Source organism: Magnolia sinica, chromosome 1 (assembly GCF_029962835.1).
Source record: "Magnolia sinica isolate HGM2019 chromosome 1, MsV1, whole genome shotgun sequence".
Classification (NCBI taxonomy): domain Eukaryota; kingdom Viridiplantae; phylum Streptophyta; class Magnoliopsida; order Magnoliales; family Magnoliaceae; genus Magnolia; species Magnolia sinica.
Window position 1 is genome coordinate 31,308,940 of NC_080573.1, and position 23,526 is coordinate 31,332,465.

Consider the following 23,526-nt stretch of genomic DNA (forward strand, 5'->3'; position numbering starts at 1 on the left):
TGTGCATGTTAATGTTGACATACTGTCTTAGTTCATAGTAATCAAACTTTGTTATTTTGGTACCTGGATCAAGTGCATTTTTCCTTACTTTCTTTTCTCGTGTGACTTTGTTATAGGATATAGAATTCATGGAACGGAAGTTGGACGATCTTGAGAAAAGCATGAAAAGAAGCAATGACAAGCAGTTGAAAATAGAGCATGAGTGCTGTGAGAAGGTCCCATCTCATTGGTTCTGGATGATATTGTTGTACCTTATACATGCACTTTTTCTGCAGAAACATGTCTCCTGTAGTATTTGGTGTCATATTGCTATTGTATCACTTTGAGATTTTTTGATTGCGAGATAGCTTTCTCTATCAGGATTCAGAGGTTTAGAATATCTGTAAGCAACTATTTAATTTATGTCTTGTTGCAGATCAAAGCATGGCTTCAGGAGGGCAAAGACGTCCGTCTAGGGGACTGGAAAGCTGCGGATGTTGAGATTCTGAATACTTTCCAGTTACTTACTGCCAAACCTGTTGTCTATTTGGTAAGTCATATTCTCAGTGATATGGAGGGAATATGTGAGCTATTTATAAATGCTGATGTATTGATGGATCCTGACATAGTGCATTTATTCCTTTTTGTTTTTCACATGACTTCTCTTATGAACCAATTGGATTAGTTATCTGCTTCATGCTCTCTTTGTTTCAAGTTATGGAGATGAAACCTTGCACCTATCCTCTTATCTATTTCGATCTTCATTGATTGTTTTCTTTCAGGGCATAAACCAGAGTTTTTAAAATATGATTGATCACTTACCAAGAGAATATCTTTGTAAAACCATGGCAAGGGACTACACATAATGATTACTAAGAAATCCTTAGTAGAGGAACTTTGTATGGATTGCAAAGAACCATAAGAATTGATGGTCCATACAAATGTGAGATGCCCAACCCAAGTGCAGTGACAGTTCCAGTCCCTACAGCTTTATACATATAAAATCTTACAAGTATGCTGGTAACAAATTCAGCCGATTAGACCCAAGCATAAACTCAAGCAAATCGCTATCTACCTGCTAACTGCTGATAGGGAGAGGACGTTTCTATTTGGGATCCACAAAATATGTATAGGAAGATAGCTCTCAAAAATAATGTCCAGGAGCCTCTGCCTTGGTTGAGTAGATTATCTTGTTCAGCAGTGGTGCATATTGTCATGGACAAGCATCTCCATACCCCATCTCATGGACTTACTGATTCTGTCTCTCCTTTTATACTATGTGGTTATGTACATAGAGTGCAGAGAATTCTAGAGAAGATTAGTGTATGGATCTCTAGAACATTCTTGAGTTCTCTAATGGCTTCTTATAGCCAGAATAGTGTAGAATGGTCAAGAAGATTTCTGGAGTATTCTTAGCCATTGGATGATTGTCACATGGCACCATCCTAGCCATTCATGTAAGAAGACTGGAAGGTTCTTATGCCTATATATGGTGGATAGCTCCTCATTTGGGAGGCACCTCACAAGTAAGCTTCCTTGAGTTCCTAGTGCAACTCGAAGTTCTCTTTCCTCCTACTCCCTCATCCTTCATGTGCTCTCACTTCTCCTCCAAGTAGCTTGGCTACACTTGGGGGATAGGCGGACTCATTCTTGACAAGATTGTGAGTCGAGAGCCGCTTGGTCGTCTAGGCTTAGGAGAAGCACTTAGGCCATGACAGCATGCTGACACCAACATGAAGAATCACTGACCCATGTATCCAGCTGGTCTGAGATTATACAGTGCCACCCCTGTTGAAGTTAAGAAATCCAATAGGGGGAGCGGGCTGATCACTCCAATCCAATTTTGTAAATGCCTCTCAAAACCATTTGATGAGGAGAGCCCTACGTTGCACTATGCCTCTTTAAACTAGTCCCTGTTAAATAATGGAATACAGGAGCCTATTTAGAAGTATGCAAAACTGTCCAAAATCACGGACAAAGCCAACAGCTGTATCCCTGCACTTTTGCTCCCAACCCCACCAAAAAAAAAGAGGTTCCAGTCATGAAGCCAAAAAAGTGGAAGAAGAGGAGAAAATGTTCCAATTTCATTGTATGTATTCTTCTTTGTATGCAATGTTAGAGTCTTTCTCATATTCATATCTGTGTGCAGGTGAACATGAATGAGAAGGACTATCAAAGAAAGAAGAACAAGTTTCTGCCAAAGATACATGCTTGGTATGTCTGCTTCCTTTTTTTTCTTTTTTTTTCATGCTAAACCTTAGTGTTTGTCTTCAAATATGTTCGAGGGTCCTCCCAACTATTTCTGATTAATGTTTTTGTTATGTCTTGTTATTTATTTATTTATTTGGGTATAGAAGCTGGGCATTCAACCTTAATGAATGTGGCTTAGGGTCATTCCCACTATGGCTCTTTCAAACAGAAATTCTTTTCAACAATTTGATATTTATAGGGAACCATATTATAAATCAATGTTTTAGTTTATTTGCTTCTCTAATTGAGGGCTAGAGTTAACACAGGAAACCCTACTTTATCATAGATGGCACTCTTCATTAAATTAATTTTTTAATCCTTATGTGACCAAGGAATTTCAGTCACATATTTTTATCTGGTCAATATTCTAGGGTGCAAGAGCATGGAGGCGAGCCAATTATCCCTTTCAGCTGTGTTTTGGAGAAGAATCTTACAGATATGCCAGAGGATGAAGCTGCAAAGTATTGTGAAGAAAATAAGTTGCAAAGGCAAGCTCAAATCTTTATTTTATATAGCTGGAGGTTTTCTTATAAGAAGTGAATAAATTACTAGTTCAAATTCCACGTGACAATTAATAATATATTGGATAATTCAGTGCAGATAGTAAATCATATATTTTGAGTGATCAAAATAGTTACAACTCAAAAGGTTTGTCAATGTCTGAAGGCTATGTTGAAAGAAATTGCAAGGCTTCTTGTAGTTGAAACGGGAACAAGAGATGGAGAGGCGATTTGGTGCCCTAGGAAATTGTTCGCATTGGCCCAAATCAAAGTGGTTGTGTTGCTTTAGCTTAGGGAAGGACTGATTACTGAAGTCCCTCTCATATTGGGGGCTTACAAGTAATTACATCAAAACAATAAGAGAATAAGTCCATTTTAAGTCCACATCTCATAGCAGCATTTGTAAAGCATTCCTTCGTAGAGGGGAGATCTAGGATCTCAGTCCTGTACTGGTTTTGGTGTAATCCAATGAAAGAAATACCAATTTAAAACTATGATGAAAGCATTCATGCATATGCATCTGAAACTTCTGCATTTTCTTGGTTGTGGAGGGTCATGTTGTGTGCATGTGCGTGCGTACATGTGTTTTGTTGGCGTGTGTGTGCGTTGGTGCACATGCGTGTAGAGTAGGTTTTCTTCTATGAAAAGTACATGCCGCTGAATGGTTGTGGTCCATGCTGTTGCAGTGCCATCCCAAAGATCATAAAGACTGGATTTTCTGCTATTAATCTTATTTACTTCTTCACTGCAGGCCCAGATGAGGTAATTGTGACATGTTACCTCTATGTTACTTATTTTGTCAAGTTTTTCTTTAGTACTTATGGATGCTACACTCTTGTACTATCCTGGTTCTATATCTTGTCTCCAACTCAGATTACCCATCTTATAGTTCAGCTAAATCATGTGGAGTGCTCTGTAAATTATGGTCTGCACAATAATAATTAATAGTAGCATATTAATATCTCACATTTCCTGCCAAGATTAAATATGACTGCCTTGAGTATGTGTGGAGTTTGTATATTCTTTCTGTTACATCTTGATCTGATAATGATTGAAGTTGTCAATAAGAACATTTATATCATTGAGTGATTGCTTTTTTTCAAACTTTTTGCCTTTAGCTGGAAGTATATAGGTAAGAACCATCCATGGAATTTATTACGAGAAGAGGAGTTGAGGTTATAATCGATTGATAAACATTTTAGGAACAAACAATTTTCGATTGATCAACATTTTAGGAACAAACAATTTTTTTTCACAAGTTCTCCAAGCACGTAAAAGCGTTTTCTGCTTGTTTTTAGAACTGAGTCAGACTCTGTTAAGATGCTAAATATGTGTAATCATCTTAAACAGATCAGTAAATTGCCTATCAGTTTGTCTTTAACTTGTATTAACTGCCAACTTTTATGAGTGACAGTTTGATTGCTGTAGTTTGAATTTAAATGAAGGGAGCTGTCCTTTGGGAAATAATAATATAAAAGGAATCCTTTTATAAGAAGAGATGAGGACATACTGACAGATAATTTACAAGAAAGAAGCAAGAGAGGAGAGTGCCTAAGTGTCTACACAAACAATATCTATGGTTTTTAGGCATTTATGTTTGCCCTGCTATGGGGCATGCATTAGGGCACAATCAACGAGGTGCTCAAGGACCTGCATGACCAATGGGGTATGCATTGGTGCAATGGGGTGATTTCAGTGTAATTTGATTCATGCTAGAAAAAAGAGGAGGGTCATGCATCACCTCTAGAATGAGAGACTTCTCAGAATCCATCTAGAGAAGGGGGCTGTTAGATCTACCTATGGAAGGGGGTCTCTTTACGTGGTTGAATAACCATGAAAATCCATTCTTAAATTGACTTGATAGATTTCAAATATATCAAGATTAGGAATCACATGTCCCAAAGGTCACTCAAAAGTTCCAACTGAGCCAGCTTTAGATAAAGCCACCTAATTTTCTGTTCACAGCTATGAAACATGGGGCCCCAGGCCTTTTGGATTTGAAAACATTGGCTTGAAGATCTTTTTTTTTTTTGGCAGACCTCATCAAATAGTCTTTCAAAAGTCACAGGTTGGTATGGGCAATGATTTTCACAAAATTGATCATATAGAAGGACAAGCTCAGGGATTGGACTAACAGCATGGCTGTTTGGAAAAGCTGGCTTCTGCAGAAGATTGTTGTGTGGGAAAGGAGATGATGCCACTGTTGAGGAGATCCTCAAAAGGGAAAAGACCTTAAAGAAGAGATATCAGTCCGATTGATCCAGTCAAATTGAATGCTCCTTTTTCTTGGGATGAGATTCAGAATTGGTATTGGTGATGGGATCAGTTATTTTTAGAAACCTGTGTGGAGACAAATCATTTATCATAAGGTTCCTGTAGAGCTGGGCATCGAGTCGAGTCAGACCGAGTTAGGGCTGACCCAACTTGATCCGGTTTTGAAATAGGCCTGACCTGAACTCGACTCCACTTGGTACCAAGTCCAGCATGCTTGAACCGATCCGAATCCAGGTCTGGCCTAGACTAATCCAGTCCGTGTTCGACCCGGTAAAATGTACTGAGTTGGTTCGAGTTGGCACAAATTCGGATTGAGAGATGAGGGAGGGAGGGAGTGGAGAGGAGAGAGAGAGAGAGAGGAGGGTAGTGATGGTGGTGGGTGGCTGTCAGGCTTGGAAGAGGAGGGTGGGAGGGAGTAGAGAGGAGAGAGAGGAGGGTGGTGATGGTGGTGGGTGGTTGCCGGACTTGGAAGAGGAGGATGAGGGAGGAAGAGAGAGTTTAGGATCGGGTTGGGGTGGGGTCGGGTGCGGCGTATAGGGTTAGGGATACTTAAAAATTAGGGGTTTTTTTTATTATATATATACCCAAATCCGAGTTGAGTCGGTTTTGGATCGAGTCGAGTCTGATCGGATTGAGTTTCGGGTCAAGTCAGGTCGAGTTACTGGGTAACTCGAACTCGACTCGCTTTTAGTTCAGATTGGGTGAAGCCTACTCAGTTTGGACCGACTCACCCATTCAGTTCGGATCGAGTCGGGTCCGAACGAGTCAGACAATTCGTTAGTTGAGTCGTCCCGTGCCCAGCTCTAGGTTCCTGCTCCTTTCAGAATGGCATCTAGAGCCAACAAAAACTGTCTGAGGCAATCAGCCTGATGAGTTCATCTGGACTCCCACTATACATAAAAAACTGAAAGACAATGAAATGATTTTGTTGGTTGAAAGGTTTCGATGGAATCGTAGAGGAGGTTTGGAAACAGGAGGACAGAACAAGATTCAGGAAAAGGATGGCACCTTGAGTGAAAGAGCTTCTGCTGTACAAGGCCAAACACAGCGAACTATTAGTTCAATCTTCCAATGTAAAAATTGCTACAGTGAATTGTCAAACTTTCCCAAGATTGGCTGGCAGGATTCATGTCTGCCATCAAACTTTGCATGGCCCTTGCTTGTGTGTGGATATATGAAGAAAGGTTACCAGGATATGTTGGCCTCTCTAGAAAGAAGTATGGGAATGGGTACATGGTATTCAATACTTTCCCCTTGCTGTGGTGTGCTACATGGAATTGCAGAGTGCAAAGTGACAATTCTCATTCTTGGCTATTTGTAGACATGTGAACTTGTAGAATTTTAAAATTTTGTCGTTTTCTCTGGTTGTGTATGAAAATAAGATATTAAAATAGTAATATGATTATATGATAAAGATAAATATTTGACAAGAGGACTGAGAGTTAAAAAGAAAAAAAAAAATCTTTACCTGGCAAAATCTCAACAATGTCATTGTGATAATATTTTTTTTCCTGAATTTAGTTTTTACCAGAAAAAATTGCAGGAGTTTGCATCACCAATATTTGTTGATGTTTGTGTGCTATTCTTTTCGTCGCTGAATCATGTGGAGTTTCTATAATTTAATAAAACATTGTAAACTGTTGCTTTGTTCTTAAATATCATGATTACGCTCGCCTCGATTTTGTTTTTTTCAATCTTTGTTTAGGTCGATGCTTTTATAAGTTAGCATGTATATCACATAAAATGCATTTTCTCCCATACAAATGTACCAAGCCATTTTTTTTTTCTTTTTTGGAGAGAGCAGAAAATTCATTAAAAAAGAGAATAGGAACAGAGAGGGGAATAGCCCACTGAGATAGCCAACTGATTACCGTCCAGATAATTGCAGATTACAACCCTTTTAAGTTTGCCACATTAGAAGCCCATTCAATAATATACCGATGCACTCTAATAACTACAGACCCTGCCGACCTGGATACATCATTAAAAACCCTCCTGTTTCTTTCTTCCCACACCGACCACCAGACAGCCAAAATGGCCATTCTCCAGACCGTGGATCTTTGGTTGTCTAGAGTTATACCATGCCAAGCTTTAAGCAACCGACCCATCGAATTAGGAAAAGACCAGGAGACACCGAAGGAGAATAAGATTGCTGACCAAGCCTTGTTACTCTTCAGTTTATACCATCTGGTAGGTCCGTAACTATTTCTGATCCAGGAACCAAGATCCAACGACAATCTGACTGAAGGACTGATGGAAGTAACTGATTTTGCATTTTCGCAGGTTAAATGCTGGCAGATTAGACGACAAACAAAGGCTCCTCAGGCTGCAGGGGCCATTCACACTGATTTTGAGAGAGGTTTCATCTGTGCTGAGGTTCTTTCCCACTTTACCTCTTTTTTCATTTTTTTTTTTTTCCTTCTAATTTGTCTCTTGTGATTTGTATACAAAAGCAATTGGTTTGACACATACGTGCACCAATTCACACTTGAATACAATTTGCAATGATGTTTTGCAAAATATCCGTGGATAGGCTGTCAACTAGCAGAGATGGCCTCTGATGGCTTCCAAACTTGAGCTGGGCTGAACCGAGAGTGAGAAATAAATGTGCCGTCCTGGACTCCTGGGCCTAAGTTTGACAACATTATCTATCCTGTCCCACCTTCCCATGTATGGCTGTTATGGGCCGGAATTTTCAGGCCATGTGGTTGGGGTTGCTCCTGCAGCGATAGACTGGCTAGGTCAAGTCTGACCAGACCTGGTCAATCGGTGGTCCGATCTGCTCAGCACCAGTCACATAGATGTAGGTAATGCACTCGTATGAACTCAAAAACTTGTCACTAACTTGGATTGCATTGTGACTACCAGGTTATGAAATTTGAGGATCTAAAAGAGCTAGGCAGTGAGCCGGCGGTTAAGGTACACACACACACACACACACACACACACACACACACATATATATCCGATAGTCCAAAATGCTTTCATTAACATCCTGTCTAATCTTAAACAATCTTTTAGCCATGTTTGGATGCACAAAGGAATTGTAAACATCCAGTTTAATAAAAGAAAATGACCAACTAATTTTCCTAATATCCATGGTGAGGATGTTGCCCTTGCACTATGGCTACATCTATTTCAAATCCAACTTGAATGACAGTTATTACTGCTTCATTAGATGGTTAAATGCAATCCAATTCCACAGTGCATCCAAACACACCCTGTTTCTGTTCATTATGTTATTTGTTCGATCTCTGGTGCCTTTTTCATTGGTATTGAGTCTATTTGGAAGCTGTATTCAGTTTCATCTGCCTTCTTTGTATAGGCTGCTGGGAAGTACAGGCAAGAAGGCAAGACGTATGTAGTTCAAGATGGAGACATTATATTCTTCAAGTTCAATGTCTCTGGGGGAGGGAAAAAGTGAGCCGAATCCTCCCATTAAAGGTTGGTTTTTATTTAACGAGAGTTGCTTCCAGAGTGATCGCTTAGATCTGTAATATTTATCAGTAATTTTTGTTCCTCTTGCCTTCCATCATTTTAATTTTTAATTTTAATTTTTTTTTTTTTTTAAAATATAAAATGAACTTACTTCTACTCTATGCAAATGCTCTTCGTAAGGGGATTTTATTTTTAACTGATTGTGAGAGATATCAAGGACCTATTTTGGTGGTTGCTAAGGGGTCTGCTTTTCTTGAGTATTTGGGCGTGCCCACTTTTCAGTTATCAAATAGATCTTATGTGGCCTTGCGATGGATGGGCATTGACCAAAAATCATCTACATTGAGCATGAGCCTGACTTGAGTCCGGGAGGGTACTCAGCCATTATGTCCTTATGACTCAATGCATGCTTAGAAAAGAGGCTTTTGATAGTCAAATCTTGCAAGGGCTTAAAACAAGCCATACTCAAGAGGTGCCGCTTTGCAATTGATGACCTCTTCTTAAGTGTTCTGTGGCTCAGTTCCAAGGCTGTTTTTCAAGCTAGACCAATACCTAAGAGTTTTTCTTATCATGCCCAAGGCATGGTCACAAGATCAATGGTGGAAGTTATCAATTTTTCATTTTTTATTTTTTTGTAAATGGAATGTTTTTGGTACTAGTAAATAGTAAAGTAGGATCAAAGGTTAATATGTTAGATGGGATTAATGGTCAATATAAGAAGTTAAGCAGTTAAAAAGATTTGAGGAGAGAATTTTATCATTTTTATGAATGAAATGTAGTTCTTGCACTTGGAAGCTCTGTGCACATGGTTTGCATGTTTGCGGTAACCACCATCGTCCTTGCAGGATGCTCATATTTTCTTTAAGAAAAACCTAGATCTGGAAGGTATTAAGTGTTATTATCCTTTGCTTCATCATTGCTGATTTTCCTACTATGAGTGAACCAAAAATCTCATGGATTAAAAGGCTAGGGATAAGAATTGGCATGTATTGACAAAGTGAAGGAGAAAAGAATACAACCTCATTAAAAGTAGAAAATGCTGTAGGTTTAGGGGGTGTTTGGATGCACAAAATTAGTGAACTGGTGAATGTTGAAGTTCATTAACTGGTATATTTGTGAAGTTGGAAGTCAACAACCTTTTTTTTGTGTGTGTGTGTGGTTTTTCTTGTTAAACACATCATCATCATCATCATTTGAGCCTTATACCAATTAATTGGGGTTTCTTGTCAAACACATTTAAAAAAAATAAAATAAAATATTTTGGGAGAGTTGTGTACATTAATTTCTATTCTTTGGAGTCATTTGAGATTTGATGATTCAAACCATCCAATCAATGGTCATCAAAATTGATGGTCCAAATCAAATATGATACATAAAATATCCAATCATGGATTTGAGCATCCATCTCTTCCCATTCTTTGATTGTGTTTCCTCTCAAAGGCACCTTTGATTGGATGATTCTAATTATCAAATGTAGGAAAATAGTTTATTTATATCGATTACACTGAAAGTTTAACTGATATGGACCTTTCATCATGTGGAGCCACCTTTGATTGCCCATCCCTCTTAAAAGTCACTTTTGGTCAAATGATCTTAACCATCACATCAATGGTTACGAGGATTGAAGTTCCATAGTTGATTATACTAGAAAAGGTCCACTCATTGGTTTCATGTCTATGAATCGGCCCCACCTTCAATTGCCTAACCATCTGATAAATGAACGGGAAATTGATGGCTTATATTTGTTGTTCCAGAGGAGGTTGTATCAGATCTAGACCATCTTGTGGGATCCCCATTTAATTAGCCATCACTCCTGAGAATCCATTTGTGGCTGATGTGGATTGTGGGCACCGTGTAATTGTGATATAGGACACATGATTTAATCCTATGCAACATGGAGATTATGAAAGAGTTTATAAAGTAATTTAATTAACAAAAGATTATGAAAGAGATTGTGGGCACTGCGTAATTGTGAGGTAGGACACATGATTTAATCCTATGCAACATAGAGATTATGAAAGAGTTTATAAAATAATTTAATTAACAAAAGATTATGAAAGAGATTGTGGGCACCGTGTAATTGTGAAGTAGGACACATGATTTAATCCTATGCAACATAGAGATTATGAAAGAGTTTATAATGTAATTTAATTAACAAAAGATTATGAAAGAGATTGTGGGCACCGTGTAATTGTGATGTAGGACACATGATTTAATCCCATGTAATATGGAGATTATGAAGTAATTTAATTAACAAAAAATGCTAACCCACCATGTAATTAAGAGTAAATAATAGGAAATAAAATCTGATTTAACTTAAATTACTTACCCGCATGCTAAGAAATGACATAAATCATTTAAAACCAGCCTTGATGTAAGGATAGAACTTCCAATTTAGTATAGACATGTTCCACGATCAAGGAACTGACATTAGAGATAGGAAAGGACAAATTTGAAATTTGAAAAATTTGGGTTCATGGGGATTGAGAATTTTGGAACTAGAGTTCTTTAGAATTTTGGAAAGAGATGAAATTAGGAATAAATTGGGTGAATTGGTTAAGGGGATTGATGGATTTAGGTATTGGTAGAAGGGAATTAAGGTTTTAGATGAAGAGAAGTTAAGGATTTAGGGGGTCTTCAATGGTTAATTTCGATTGGGGATGAAGTTGGATGATGAAAAGTTTAAGAAAAGGATGATTTAGATGGTTTTGGATAGGAAGGGACGAAGAGATGAAATTTTTGAGAAAATACATCTTTTGGATAAAAAAGAAGATAGATGGAAGCCTTGCACCTCCGTTAAATGTGGAATTAAATCACACCACACCCAAGCTTTAAATCACATTGAGTATTCTTCAAATTACATGAAGAAGACAAAACATATTTTTCTCTCTCAAAATAATGGCCTAAGGACTTCGCACACCAATTTTTCTCTTTTATAATATTAGAAAATACATTTTACAAAAAGACGTTCTCAGATAAGATTCTCAACATAAAGACGCTTAATAAATTAAAAGTTGTTTGTAACTCCTTAATCTCAAAACAAATATAAGGTATACCAAAAATAACAAGCACGTAAACAATCTAAATGACTAAAATATTTCGTGGCCCATGGGTGTCACGATCAAGATGTCCGATGATGATGATCTTCGATTATCATGTCCACCCAATCCAACGGTTTGATGTATCCATCAAGCTCTTATATGCAACCCACATGTATCTTCCTAGTTTGGGGTCTTAAAAAATGTATAAACATGCACGTGGGGTCTTCAACAATGCATAAACATGCATATGGGGTCTTCAACGTGTTTAGGAATGTGAATCGGGCAAGTGGGCCCCATGCAATGATCGTCTAGTCATAAGGAGATTGGCTCAACCCTCCTTTGGTATGATGCTCGGATGTTCTCATCAATTTCTCTCGCCTGAGGAGATTTCGCCTATAGCAAAATAAAGATGCAGTGATGCTTGAGGAGATCCGGGTCTTGTCGCTGAAGCTTTGCTTTTATGATCCACGTACTGATTGACTTTGGTTTGCCCTTTTATTTAACAAGGTAATCCTGGTAACCTCCATGTCGTGTGGAAACCGCTTCTTCATTTGAGATATTCTCTATCTCCTCTCTTCTCGTTGGTATTGGTGGTACAGCTGGGAAAGATTAAGAAGATGAGTTAGGTAATATGGCCATGGGTTATGGGACAGGCCAGGGGCATCATGTCAAAGTTCATGTGAGGGTTAAGGGAAAGTCCAAGAAACGGTATAAGATCTCCTACATTAAATGTGGAATTGATACCTATGTTAGGTTGAAGATCTATCAAGTAAGCATTTGAACCCAGTCTTTTCAAGATTTTATATGGTCCAACGTTACGGGCTTGTAATTTTTTTTATGTTTCCATGTGAAAATCTTTTAAACATATTCTAATCATGACTTCATTACCCCCAACAAACTCTTTAAACCTATGGCGTGAGTCACCAATCATTTTGTATGTTTCATTACTTATACCAATTCTTTTTCTAATATCCATATGCGAGTCATGCACATGTCGTGTTGATGCATGTGCAGACTTTGAAGACCTATGAAACATTGATATGAGTATACAATCTATAGGGGTCATAGGCTCATCTACTTGTCTTTCCAGATCAACTCTCTCCCTGAACTCATTTGATCGTAACGAAGGTTTAGTGGAGTCAATGCGTGAATGTTCCGCACGGGTGTAAGCTCATCCGGTATGCCCTATGGAATAACAACAATAAACTCCTCCAATACCAGACTCACCTCAGGTGATAACTCTATACTACCTTCGGGTATCACCTCAAATGGCATCTCCATAATAACCTTAGGTGTGATGTCGCTTGCCATGTGGGCATACATCATCAAATCAGTTTATCTCTCTTTCAAATTCTTTGGCATTAACTATAGGAAGAGACTCAAGCTGGAGTTTCGTCACATCTTCAGGACCACATTTCTTGACGTCCTCCTTTTATGGGGTGCTTTTGGGTGGGAGGAGCTTCAAGACAATCCTTTTACCTTCATATAGAAACACACGTATATATGAGTGACCGAATAGTGTTGTATCTTTATCATACAACTAAGGCCTGCCCAAAATGATGTGGCCTATATTCATAGGCAAAACATCACGCCACGACGTGTCCGTATAAGAACTAAACTGGATGGGAATGGAACAACGTCAAGAAATCGGAATCGAAGACGCATCAACCCATGAGACTTGATAAGGCTGATGGTGAGGAACGACTAGCATTCATAAGCGGCCCACAGTGCTAGTAAAGCCCACATTGATGCAACTGCTACTATCAATGACCACCTTGCAGTTTTTGCCACTACACTTGGCATAAGTGTGGAAGATTGAATTCATGCGCCAATCATCACTTTTTATAATCTGGCTTAAGACGTGGTTAACAATTGTAAGTGGCACAGTCTTAACTCCTTCAATTTGATCCTCGACTTGTAATTGGACATCTTCTCTAATGTCGGGATTCGCCTGAAGGGAGGCTTCAAGCTGATTGACATGCAAATTGGTCACGGTCAATTGAGTTGTTGTGGTCCTATCATGCACTTCAATAACCGTCAGATAGTTGTTGATAGCATTAGGGCGTCTCCAATTTGTTCTAGATTCATCGGGGGATGTAGGCCAAAACCACGTTTAGAACAAGTTGGCATACACAAGGTAACTCTTGAGAAAAACTTAGATCCTAGGGTAATGTTATGACAAAGACAAAACTAACCTATAGATCAAATTGGACACACTAGAGACAATAATATGAAAATTTAACAAGCTATTAACCTAAAATACTACCCTGAAAATTCTGCAAAACGGCAATAAGAGAGTACCAAGCCGAAAATTCAGCAAGAGGGTAATATGAAAATTAAGAATTGAAAATTCAGTAAGGTGACATCTTGCAATTACTATGCTGAAAATTTAGCAATGGTATAAGTGGAAAACGCTAGTTGAAAATTCGGCAACGGGACACTCCAAACTAGAAACAAAAATCTGCAATATGATCCTTGATTCTATTGCAATATATGCTCTAATAACCCTAGATGTAAGTTCTACCCTAGATGTGACTCTAATTTAAGTCCAACACAAAAATCCTATGTTAAACCTATGGCTCTGGTACCAAATTTGATGCACGCCACATGATTTAATCTTAGTATGCAACATAGAGATTATGAAAGAGTTCATAAAGTAATTCAATTTATATAATATGCTCACCCACCATATAATTAAGAGTAAATAATAAGAAATAAAATATGATGAACTTAAATCATATGCCCGCATGCTAAGAAATCACATAAATCAATTAAATTAGGCCCGATGGAAGGATATAACTTCTAATTTAGCATAAGCACGTTCCACGCTCAAGGAACTGACTTGTAGGTTCTATGATCAGGGTTAGGAAGGAAAAAAAAAATCTGAAATTTAGAAAATTAGGGTTCATGAGAATTGAGAATTTTGAAATTAAGATTTTTTAGAATTTGGGAAAAAGATGAAATTATAAATAAATTGGGTAAATTGATTAAGGGGATTAATGAATTTAGGTATTGGTAGAAGGGAATTGAGGTTTTGGATGAAGGGAAGTTAGGGATTTTAGGGGTCCTCAATGTTTAATTTTGGTTGGAGTTGAAGTTGGAAGATGAAAAGTTGAAGAAAAATATAATTTGGATGGTTTTGGATAGGAATGGAAGAAGAGAGATGTAGTTTTTAGAAAATACATCTTTTAGATGGAAATGAAAAGAGAAGGAAGATGATAGATGGAAGCCTTGCATCTTCGTTGAATAGGGAATGAAATCATACCACACCTAAGTTCCAAATCACATGGAATATTCTTCAAATAATATGAAGAAGAGGAAACACAACTTTTTTTTTTCTTCTTCAAAATAATGGCCTTAGGACTTCATACCTGTCTTTTTCTTTTATAGTATCAGAAAAGACATTTTACAAAAAGACACTCTTAGATAAGATTTTTAACATAAACACGATTAATAAATTAAAAGTTGTTTGTAACTCTCTCAACACAAATATAGGTTATATAAAAAATAGCAAGCATGTAAGCAATCTAAGCAACTAAACTATTTCGTGGCCCGTGGGGATCCACTTGATGATCTAACGTTCCGATCAACGTGTCCACCCAATCCAACGGTTCGATGTGTCTATCAAGCTCCTATATGCAACTCACATGCATCTTTCTAGCGTGGGGTCTTAAAAAAATGTATGAACATGCATGCGGGGTCTTTAACATGGCTAAGAATGTGAATTGGGCCAAGTAGGCCCCATGTAATGGTCGTCTAGCCGTAAGGAGACTGGCTCAACCCTCCTCTTGTGTGGTGCTCGGATGTCCTCATCAAATTGTCACCATTTGTGCTTGATGTGGATCTGAAGCTGGATATAGGCTGGTATATATGCAACTCTTGGATACGTCTGCCCATAGTCACACCCTCGATATCCCTACTTGTACGTGTAAGCGTACTCTTGCCTGTATCTGTAATCAAATGACTGCATTTGTGTACCACAACTACTAAGGTTCTGAAGCTGGATATAGGTTAGCTGCATATGCGACTCTTGTATGTGTCTACCTATAGTCATACCCTTGATATCCTTGCTTACATGCGCGAGCGTACTCCTGCCCGTATCCATAGTTGAATGTTTGCATCTGTATACCTTAACTACTAGAGTCGCTTATTGCATATCCACGAGCTACATAACCATATGATCCATATCCATACTATAACGTATAATTAGAGTTGCCCTGCCCATCATCGGCGTCCATGGACCCCATGCTCTGTATGAAAGACTCATCAACACCACCAAGCTACTTCCTACTATGATCGTACTTATTCTTCAATTGAGAAGCCCTTGTTGGGATGGGATGAGAACCATGGTCTTCGTCTTGGGTAGCATGCTCAAAATCCCTCTCTAGTGAACAGGCTAAGAGGCCTCTGACTCTCGCTACATACATTACCACCTCTGCCACCCTCGTTGCGACCGCCATCATCATTACCATTACCACCATTATCGTCACTCTTGTTGCTCTTTGTATTATCATCACCACCATCACGTGTCCCATGAGATAGTTATGGTTTGCTACCTCCAACACTCTTCGTCAATGGGTCAAAAACTTCCGAGGGAGATCTTGTGGGTCATCTTCTACTCCTTGCACCTTCTGTTAGTAGCAACCTCTTTTGAAGCTACATGGTGTATTGACAGAATACTAGCTTCTGGAGCTTCTCATAACCTTGTTCTACCTGCTTGTGTGAATAAGTGAGATAACCTCTTGATGACATTTAATAGTAATTGTCAGTATAAGATGTGATAGGACAACCATAAAAAAATAAGAGGTGATTGGCACTTAGAAAAGAATTAAATGCAGCAATTTACCTCATTATGAAAATGGGCTTTCCTCAGAGAATTGGAGAATAATTTTTTATAGACTTTGTGCACCATTCTCTTTAAGAGCATGTTTGATTTTCCAATTACAAAGGTAAATGGTTGTAAATGGGTCATGATTATTTACTCTTGTAATTGTGTGGTAACATCACCTACATTTGACTGTAATGGTGATTTTACTATGTTTGTTTGTTTCATTAAGAATGATGGTTTTATAATGTGAAAACTGTAATAATTACATTTTACTTTACCTCATTCCTTTACAAGTGTAATTGACTCTTGATTTATGTGCTGTAATTCTTGTTTAACCGAACACTTAGAGATTATAATGATGGCTCAATTACCTTGCATTTTATAACAAATTGGAAAATCAAACAGGCCCTAAGTTGTTGTCCTCATCGAGTCTTATGACTATTGTGGTATTTGGGATTCAGGAAGTATGCTGAAACTTATCACAGTGCACATATTCACATGTTAGTGTCAATAAAATAACCATACAACTCCATACTCTATACTATGTAAGAAACCAATTTAAGTATTAAAATAAATAAAAAATAAATTTAATTACTTACCGGCCTTGTGAAGTGGGTGCTTGAGAGTCGCTTCCTATCGGTTAGCCTTGTGAAGTGGGTGCTTGAGAGTGAATTCCTATCGGTCATTAATGCTTGTGTGCACCCATTAATACGCATTCGAGGATTTTGCCTTGATAACATCTTTCATGTACTGCTTGAACTCGTACATGGAACCCATTAACAGATATATCTCATCATCCACCGTCCTTAGCACTTCATATATGGGCTTCAGAATACCCACTGCATTAAGTACGTGGTTTTATAAAGAGCAGCTCATAATAAGCTCCTCAATCTTTAATGTTGGTTTAATGGCGCTCTTATATCAATACACAGACTCTCTAGAAGTAAAGAGTTCTCTGAGTTCTTGCTTACATTTAAAGAGGCTTTCTAATATGAGAAAATTAGTGGCAAACCATGTTGCCCCAAGCTGCACTATCTCTACCAAATCTCTCATGCCTCTCAACTAATAAGTAGGTGTGATTGTATATGAAATTTGTAATTGTTTGAGCATTGGCAATCACACTCCTCACTGTAGATTTATCCCTTATCGCCCCAAGCATCAAATCAATGCAATGGGGTGCATGCATGGTCTAATACAAGTTGTACTCCTTTATCAACTCCTTCCCTGCACTCTCATTGTCTGTGACAAGTTGCACTACATTCTTCCTTCCCACTTCTTTAATCACATCCTTCATTAGCCCATGTGTAACACCTGGTCCATTCGGTACTATTTTCCATGCTTATGATGATTGAAGCCCTTAGCTAGACATGGATTGATCATTCATAGTACACACCCAACTGACCGGAACCCCAAGACCTTGAAACCTATCTCATATCGACCGCCCCATCGCCGCGATCGTGGAGGTACCACCCGTGCGTCGGTATGATACTCCGTTAGTGAGATACGCCGTGAAGAATAATAAGTGTATCATGTGCGCATGGCACCATGTATTTCATTCCACACATGTGCACAACACATGTCAAGCACACATGTACATGCCACACATGGGTGAGAGAATCTCTACCCATGTGTGTGATGTCACATACCCATACCTCTTCTCTCTCATGTGCATAAAAGTCAACCTTTTTCCATGCCATACACTATGCATGACATCACCACACCATGCCATCCCATGCTCCTTTAATCCACCATTAATTGCAAAGCATGAATTAAGTACCATAATCCTAGCCTAAGCTAATATTAATCACATTAGCTTAACTTAACCAAAATTTTATCCATTTCTTTATAAATACCCCTCTATCCCTTAGCATTTCACCATTTTTCATAAGAGAGAGAGAGAGAGAGAGAGAGAGAGAGAGGAGTGATCTTGGTGGGCCATCAACTCCATCAATCCCATACCTTTCATCCATCTCAACCATCAATTCCATCCCTTCCATACATCTCAACCATCCATCTAATTCATCAAGGTGAGTACACCCACTCTACTCATTCTTATTTTATTTTTGTTGTGTTTATGTATGGTGGAAATGATGTTAATGATGATGTGATTAATGGTGTGGATGGTGAAGATAGTATGATTGATGGTGAAGATAATTTCAATAATGATGATGATGCTATTAATGATGTGGATGCATAGGAGAAAACATATAAAAATCAATTTATTATAGAGTTCATGTGGGACCCATTGATAGTAGGACCCACCAAAATGTTTGTATGGCATCCCAGTCATCCAACCATTGGCCCATTGGGCTGGCCAAACTCACACACACCTACACATAAAAATAAAAAAAAAATAAAAAATAAAAAAAAGAAGAGAGAGACGCTGCTTGCTGGTAGCAGCGTCCTAGTAATTTGATTTAAAGGGGCAGGGGCTGTGGGTCCCCAACGGCCCCCACCCATGATGTATGTATTAAATCCATGCCATCCATTCAATTTTTCAGATCATTTTAGGCGTTGAGCCAAAAACATGAAACCAATACATTTCTTTGGTAGGCCACACCATCAAAACTCATGTGAAAACATACTAAAACATATAAAAGTACTTTCTGGGGGGCCCACCTGAAATTTTGATGTATTTGAAACTTGGAATGACCCATTAACTTAGTGGGACATACGCAATAGACGGACTAGATCGTCCTGTTATGGGCCCCAAATATGAAAAAAAAAAAAAAAAAAAAGTTGCAAACAGCAATGACGCTGTTGCTGCCAGCGTCGCTGCAGCAAGCAGCGTCTCAGTTGACGCTGGAAAGAAGTGAGCCTCACCAAAGGCCCTACCTTGATGTATGTCGAAAATCAGCACCGTGAATTTGATGGGTCCGCTCTTAAAAAGGGGTCACGCCAAAAATCAACCGTACAAAGAACTTAGGTGGCCTACACCGTCTAAAATAATGTGCAGACATGGCTAAAACATATAAAAGCACTTGCTGGGCCCCACCTGAAATTTGGATGCATCTGAAACTTGGACTGTCCCCTCCATCAAGTGGGACACACACAACAGATGGACTGGATCGTCCTGTTGTGGGCCCCATATATATATATATATATATATATATATATATATATATATATATATATATATATGGTGATGTATGTTTGGATTCTATGTTGTGAGTTTGATACTGTGCTTGGAACTAGAAATTTCGAACATCAGCACCCTGCATTTGATGGGTCCCATTTAAAAATGGGTCACCCCCAAATTTCAGCCGTACACAGAACTCAGGCGGCCCACACCATAAATATATATATATATATATATTAATAATAAATAATAATTATATAAAAAAAAAGATTTGGATTAATCTGATCATGAGGTATGTGTTATATCCAAACCGTCCATCCATTTGGCAAGTTTGTCTTAAGGCTTGAGAAGAAAAAAAATAAGATAGATCTAACTATCAAGTGGGCTGCACTACAAAAGTGGCAGGGATTGAACGTAAACCATTGGAACCCTTTTTGGGTCAGAAATTTTGGAGCAGTATGAAATTTGTTTTTTCCCCTTAATTCAGGTCTTTGTGACCTTATGAACAGATTGGATGGAAAATAAACGGTATGGTGGGCCCTGTAAATTATTTAATGGTGAAATCATTATCTCCACTACTGTTTGTGGTGAGGTCCAGATAATCTTCGGATATGATTCATTTTTGGATGGTGCTATAAAATGATCTCAAAAAAAAAAGAAGAAATAAAAATAATAAAAAAATAAAAATAGATGAACTGTGTATATGCAATAAATACATCTCTCTGCACCCATGTAACTTTGATCTCCTTAACTGTCTGTACAACTCGAAGCTCGAGTATGTAAATCACCTGTTAGGTCCACCTGAAATTTGGATGTATCTGAAACTTGGTCTGACCACTCAACCAAGTGGGACACACATAAGGGATGGGCTGGATTTATGAACCACACCTCTGTGGGCCCAACAAATAATTATGAATATTTAAGGGAGGGTAACCCTCTCAACTTGTGTGTGGTATGACCCACTTTGATGTAGGTGTTATGCCACTTAATCCACCATGGTTATGACATGATTTATATTTAAGATCCTTATCGTTTATCTATTTTATCAACTCTTTTGACGATATGTTACTAAGACTTAGGCCCATCCAATGATTAGATAGTCGTACGTTTTGAAATAATGCAAATTAAACTCTCATCATTGAAATTTCATTATGGGCCATCCTGACGATGTATTAGATATCGACCCATATACCGGGTTTCCTTTAGGCCATTATCCCACAGAACAGTCAATCCAACCTGAATTGGACCATACAATACAAGGCTATGAGGATAAGTACTTAACTATTGAATCCAACTTAAGGCCACCATGGTGTATCTATTTAATCCATGCAGACCATCCACTTCCTCATATCATTTTAGGACTTGGACTAAAATAATCAAAGCAGACCTAAGTCGTAGGTGGGTCACACACAACTCAACCTCATGGGAAATCCCGATGGACTCTACTGCATAGGGCCCATTATGAATTCCATTGATATGTGAGCCCAAGAATGTTAAGGCCCATTTTGAGTGAACGCCATGTGGGCCCATCAGTGATAGCCTTGTTTGGGCCAACCATTGGGCCTCTTCGATAAGAGTTTGTAAATTCCATGTGTGGAATGTACGATGAACTGGTATTGTAATTTTTGAAGTAATGATGATTAATCCTTTAAATGGGCTGATTGTGGACATCCCTTGATCACTTGGCACTTTGGTTAGAGTGCGGCCCCAAGTAATAGGATCATGATACTTGTATTAAACTCTTAAAAACATGTTTAATTATAACAAACATATAAACTCTAGTGGTGTGAGGGTGTGATATTACCTGTTTGGCCCATTGATCATGTGGGTATTTGATGTAATTATAGCCACCTAATCACAAGCAATGGTGGAGTACATGTAGTATACGTAGTCATCTAATTGTATGAATGTGAAATACGTACAAGGCCACCTAACCGTATGAAATCAAGTGGCATTGATGGACATTCAATGACGTAGGTTTGTGCTTATCGATATAGATACCGCCACTTGAATTACATATAACTAAGTTGTACACTAACCGAATGTGGTGTAGAGTTATATTACCCAAGCTAATGCTATTAAGGTCCTGGATTCTATACGCTATGATCGTTAAACCGTAAATGGTACGATAAAACGTGGCTCTTGGCCCTTAACTATGCAGCACCAAATATGAGCCATTAACTATGTGACGTGTGAAGTGGTTGTAGTATGAGACTTATCATAATTGGTGTAGCCATGTATTTGTGGCCTATGGGCAAGGCCCATTGAGATATATTTTTGGCCCATATGATGAGGCTCATTGTGATGTATTTGAGGCCCATGTGTAGGCCCACCTATTGTGTATTTGAAGCTCATGGGTCATGAAGCCTGATGTGGTGTATTCATGGCTAATGAGCCAAGGCCCATTGCGATGTGTAGTGCACATATGATACGGCCCAATGTGATGTATATGCGGCCCATGAGTGAGGCCCAATGCGATGAATGTACGACCCTTGTGTGAGACCCGAAGCGATGTATCTGAGGATCGATGTGGTGTGATTTCACCATGATGTATGTATTGATATTTTATGTGGGTCATTCCTTGGGGACAATGTTGGTTAAATGTCCACATTGTCGAAGTCGATTGTTGAGGCCGGTTATTGATACTGATTATGAGTATGTAACAGCACAGCATTATCATACATGCCCATACGCATCATCTGCATGTTTGTTATGAGATGTGGTTGACCATTGCATATGTCGTTGGACAGATTGTTATGAGACGCCTTGATAGGCGAAGGTTATCTCACATGAGTGCACGGTATGCGTAGGATTGATGCATGACTGTATTGTATGACTCATGCATCTTGCATTGTGTGCCCTAGCGACATCAGGGCCGTAGCCTCCACAGGCATATCGTGGATGGCCAGATGGGACACCAAAAATATTTAGTTCTAGCATACGGGGGCCATAGATGTCCCTGGGTGAAAATTCCTAAACCTCCGAGGCCAGGAGACGCCCCAATGTCGAGACCGAGTGGATACATGAACGCCCGAGTGCCGAATACCAGGAGGCCGCGTCTCTCACTGTGTCGTGGTCGGTTGGGAGGGGGTGTGGCCTTACCCGCCCGAGGGTAGGGGGCATTACTAGGCTGAGTTTGACCAGCTCGTGAATGATTCCGCTATCGACGTGCCGGATAGGTATTGGCAGACTATTGGCCAGGCGGATAGTGAGGTTTCTTACGCTCACTTGGACTGTGCTGCTAGGAGAGAGACAGTGTCATTTGGAGTGTACTAAACCCCTATGATGATCCCAGGGATGAACTGTACTGATATGTGGACTTATTGAGCAGGAGTTGCATACTCATTCACTATTCACTCGGGCTGGTGGTGCGCAGCTATTTGTTTGTGTACCTTCGCAATGGCTAGGATTTCGGTTGGGGCGCGCGACTAATCTGAGATCAGGAGTTTACCACATTGAGTCTGACTATCCAAATTAGGTATGAGACTATTTTGGATAGAAGTCCCTTGTGATAGACCCCATAGTCTGCGATACTACGTACTACCATCCCGACTTCACTCCAGCATAGTCATTTCATTCGCACCACATATTGCATTGCATCCTCGACATCTGATATTTGGCTCTTTATAACTCCTCATTTACATGCTGATTTATATTGCATACTCTAATATTGTATGACTCATGGACTTGTCAGTATTTCCGATATTGTATAATTATGGCATGACAATATGATGATGATGACGTGATTACGGATGCATGTAATATGGTTATGGCTGTGGTATGATTTTCTTGTAGTATATTTATCTTGCCTGCTTGTAGGACACACTGCACACACGTGTGTACTCACTAGGCTTTTTGCCTAAGCCTCCTATTTCCCATTTTTTTCAGGGTTGGAGTAGCTTGGAAGACTTAGCTTTCTCGATGCATTGCATCTATTCTTCGATTTGGCAATGTTGACGTTACGTATCTTTTGTAAAGCATTATACTTATAACCATCGGGACTTATGATGGAGAGTGTTGCTTGGTAGTTTGATCATGGATCTTCATGCTCAGGTATTACTATGTGTGTGTGTATATATATATATATATATATATATATATATATATATAAATTCAGTTAAAAATCTTCCTTGTGGT

At 38.8% G+C, this 23,526-nt stretch overlaps 1 protein-coding gene across 1 annotated transcript in view; it reads left to right on the plus strand.

Moving 5' to 3' along the window:
• The window catches only part of LOC131244394 (obg-like ATPase 1), a 33,963-nt gene extending 25,283 nt beyond the window's left edge, over positions 1-8,680 (plus strand). Inside the window, exons 5-12 of the mRNA XM_058244009.1 lie at positions 117-215; positions 416-529; positions 2,129-2,193; positions 2,601-2,717; positions 3,416-3,491; positions 7,287-7,379; positions 7,872-7,922; positions 8,329-8,680. Of these exons, the coding sequence (XP_058099992.1) occupies positions 117-215; positions 416-529; positions 2,129-2,193; positions 2,601-2,717; positions 3,416-3,491; positions 7,287-7,379; positions 7,872-7,922; positions 8,329-8,427 (714 nt within the window). The 3' untranslated portion in view covers positions 8,428-8,680. The remainder of the gene's footprint in view (positions 1-116; positions 216-415; positions 530-2,128; positions 2,194-2,600; positions 2,718-3,415; positions 3,492-7,286; positions 7,380-7,871; positions 7,923-8,328) is intronic.
• The last annotated feature ends 14,846 nt before the right edge of the window (positions 8,681-23,526 follow it).